Here is a 3,820-nt window from a genome sequence, read left to right on the forward strand (position 1 = left end):
AGAGAAAAATTTACATGAATATTGTTCTACTTACTCGGATTTTGCCTTGCAGCACAGAAACAACTTCTCCCATCATTCGAACCAAATCCTCATATTTGTATGTGTTGTCTGTAAGCCAGACAGCTTCACGAATAGTTAAAATTTCTTTACTAACATATCTGTAAAAATAATAAAGAATAAAATGTAGCAAATGTATATTTAACATGCACAGACAATTCTGAGAATTTGTTACCTTGTACAAACTACCATGCAGGCTATTCCCAATAACTGAAGGCAAGCTTTGGGAACAGAACGCTGGGCCAGATATCGGTCCACACAGCCCACTGTCACATGCAATGTCAGGCTGGAGAAGTCCTTCATCGTAGTTACTTCCACAAGCCAGTCCACCAATATGTACCTGAATAATTTAACACATTAATGAGTAAATGGGCGAAAACTAAAATTCTACAACAATACCAATAATTAATAACAATAACATCATCATTATTATCATTATCATTATTATCATCTAACATACTAAAATTATCATTTACCAATCATTCTGGATCACAATCACAACTGGCAACAATAGAAATCTACCTCATGCTGTCCTTGATGCCTCGTTTTAGGATGGCTGAAGTGTCAGATTTGGCTGATGTGTTAGGCACACTAAAAAGTTGAGACACCAGGTCAGTACAGGCCTTTGTTTCTAAACCCAGCGGATTTCCAGCACTGCACAGTTTAGCCAGGGTCAACTAGAACATAAAAACATTAAATAATTATTAAGAGACACAGAGACATGTGTCACATTAAAATAAAAACAAACATTCTGATGAGTCATTTCTGATTAACGGCTTGCAGTTTGGAGGAGCCTTCAAATAGTAATCACATTATTCCATCTGTCAAGCTCCTCTGACACCAAACAATGAGGAATTGTTAGTTGCTCCAAAAATAATTATAAAAACAAGAAGTAGTACAGCACAAATGTTATACAAGACTTTGACTTGTAATTTTGTTAAAGAGCTTATTGTAGTGTTTCTTACCTGTGCCTGCCAGCATCCTTTGGCAGCATAGTCCCTGAGAGTACGTACACACTGTAGATACCTTCCAGGGTCACTGCTCTACATTTTAAAACAGAACAGATATTGATTGTTTTTAAGATTTTCACATTGTAATGTACTGTATGCTTTTATACTCACAGATGTTTTCCGGTTAATCTCCCATAAAGAGTATGAACTCTGAAGACAACCAGCCAGAGAAGACTGCTCCAACATAGCCATAGCTTCATCGTACTTTTCATCCTCCTTTGAAAAAAAAAATATATATATATATATATACATAAAAAAATAAAAAATAAACTCGCTGATCCGGATGTCAGTTGAAACCATGTCTAAACACATGCAAATAAGTCAGGTGAAGCCATGTTAAAACAGTGTGAAAGAGATCAGCTCTTTGTAATAAATAACAAAGCACAGCATGGCAGTAGGTGAGAAAAGCAACCAACAGTGGAAACTGCAGCTTTGTGTTACTTGGCAATTAGGTAATGGCAACCATTGGACCACATGTGTTTCTAATGACCATACAGGGATCTTCTAATTATATTGTACTTCAACAAAATGCTTAAATCAAGAATGTATGAGAGCAAGACCACATGCTTCAAATATATTCAGTTTCATCTTAAACTGTGTAAAAGAAAGAAAATACAAAAAGTTACATTTTTGTTATTTTTACCTACACTTACCTCAAAAAATTGTAGAACACGGGCCAAACAGTGTAATAAGGGTCCTCGATTATCCTAAAATACAGAGAATACACAAGACTCAGGTGAGAAACAGTCAGTTAAGATGTGACGTTATAAACTTCAAAAACAAAGCAGAAAAAGATATTACCTTGTTTCTGTCACATTCATTCTTCAGATGGTCATATACTACAGCTTTGCAGCAACTACCAGAAGGAGACCAAGGAGGACGGATGAACACCCATATAAAGGGATCAGCGCTCTGAGCTCGCAAGCCTTCTGCAAGACTGAAGTAGTGGGACGCTTTACGGCCACACACATCAGCTCTTCCCTCATCACTTAATAATGCTAACAGAAGAAATGTCCAATTAGATAAATTTTCATTCAGCCATGAAGTAAATGATGGTGTTATTAAGTACAGTTTAACTTACGTCCTTCGTTATATAAATAGGCAATTCCGAGTTTTACAGCAGCTTCAAAATTCCCTTTCTCAGCAGCTCTGCAAAATAAAAGTCATCAGTTATCAGATCATAACTTCCACAAATTGACATTTCAAGACACAATATAATGCTTACTTTTCAAAAAGCCATAATGATGTAGGAGTAGGCCAGGTATCTTTAAAACTAATCCTGGCCCAAACACTGGAATGGTTGTCAACAATGTCTCGTAGCTGAGAGTGAACCTGCAAGAAATGACAAAAGCATACAGTTGGTACCAGATGGTCTCAAGATGGTGGCTTAGAGAAAATCTGGAGGTGACATGAGAATGGTTGGTAAATACTGGAGTGTAAATGTGCACTAGGATTCACTCACAGCTCTGACAGAAAGCAGGTCTTCAGCAGAGAGGCACTGGAGCACACACAGCAAGACCTCCTCAGGAAGAGACAGCAAGGTTAGAGATGGGGTCCGCTTACGCACTCGTTTCCGAACCGGGACAGAATAACATTTTGAGCAATGGCAATGAAGCACTGCAAGGAAACACAAATAATACACATTAGAATTACTGTTGTTTTGCCATCAGTTGTACCTATTTTAACAATTTAAAAAGCATTTCACGTGTTAGTGAGAAACTGGCCACCTAACTACCACAAGTTTGTAGTAAAATTTTTCAGTTAAGTGAAAGATCAGCATGTTTGCAATTCATCTTTCCTTCTCACTTTAAAAAGGTTCAATGTCTAATGTCTTAGTTATTAAAATATGTCATTATCCTTGGTATACAACATACAATGTAAAAAAAAATACAAACCTAACTAAACTGTGTATTAAATCATAACCAGTTTATGATATACTCAAACCGTGTGAGCGCCCAAATTTCCCTCCCATAGGCTACCATTCAAATACAGCTGACGTGCGATTATGTTTATGTAATAGACTATATATTGTGAATCTTTAAGTAATATTAAGCAGACGTTGCATAGTTAAGAAATAAATATTTATATCACTATCAGGATCTTGCTTTAGTGGACCGCTTCGATGCACAATGTCAAATATCAGGCCAAGTTTCATATACGGTCTATGGAGATGATACACTCAAATAATAAAGTATTACAGAAAACGGAAAATCTTTTAATAGCGGCACTTGACTTATTGAAATAAGATACAATTTTGTTTACTTACCGCCTCCTTTCATCTCAAAAGTGGTATCTTCTCCCTCCGATGGTAAGCGGTAAGTGATACAGAGGTTAAGCAGCGGTTTAACTCCCAGTCATAAACTTTTTCACGCAAATCTGGCAGAACAAAATGCAGCGACGTTGTAAAATGTATACATCAAGGTAGCTAGTGTCCTGACTAAACCAGAGTAGTGCTATTTTAATGTTAGAAAGCTCTTTTCCTGATTTCAAATTCAAGCACGCGTCCTTAGGTTGCTGGACCCGCCCCAAAGCCGCCGAAGCACCGCCCGCGCTCACTGTTTAAACACTCAAGACAATCTGATTGGACAGAGACGGATCCGCCTCCCCGCATCTACAGTGGCATTTCATTGGTTATCTTCAACAACAATAGCGGTGATTGGCTAGACTTTATAAACACTAAAAAAGAACGATTGTTATTGGAAAACGTAACGCAATTTCGAAGTACGCGCTTGCCAATGGAAGAATACAATTGG

General features: G+C 37.4%; 1 protein-coding gene across 1 annotated transcript; it reads right to left on the reverse strand.

The window, feature by feature from the left end:
- Nucleotides 1-34: 34 nt before the first annotated feature.
- LOC110168292 (cyclin-F) lies at nt 35-3,586 on the reverse strand (the record flags this gene model as incomplete). The annotated part of the gene is made up of 11 exons (XM_055165394.1): nt 3,334-3,586; nt 2,530-2,684; nt 2,293-2,399; nt 2,149-2,216; nt 1,869-2,065; nt 1,721-1,774; nt 1,179-1,283; nt 1,023-1,100; nt 580-734; nt 233-397; nt 35-158 (listed from the first exon to the last, which is right to left on the reverse strand). Coding segments are annotated over exons 1-11 (1,221 nt in total), but the record flags the coding sequence as incomplete, so codon positions are not given.
- Between the last annotated feature and the right edge of the window lie 234 nt (nt 3,587-3,820).

This window comes from Boleophthalmus pectinirostris, unplaced genomic scaffold, assembly GCF_026225935.1.
Source record: "Boleophthalmus pectinirostris isolate CB_2022bp ecotype Guang Dong unplaced genomic scaffold, ASM2622593v1 HiC_scaffold_737, whole genome shotgun sequence".
In the NCBI taxonomy this organism is placed as follows: domain Eukaryota; kingdom Metazoa; phylum Chordata; class Actinopteri; order Gobiiformes; family Gobiidae; genus Boleophthalmus; species Boleophthalmus pectinirostris.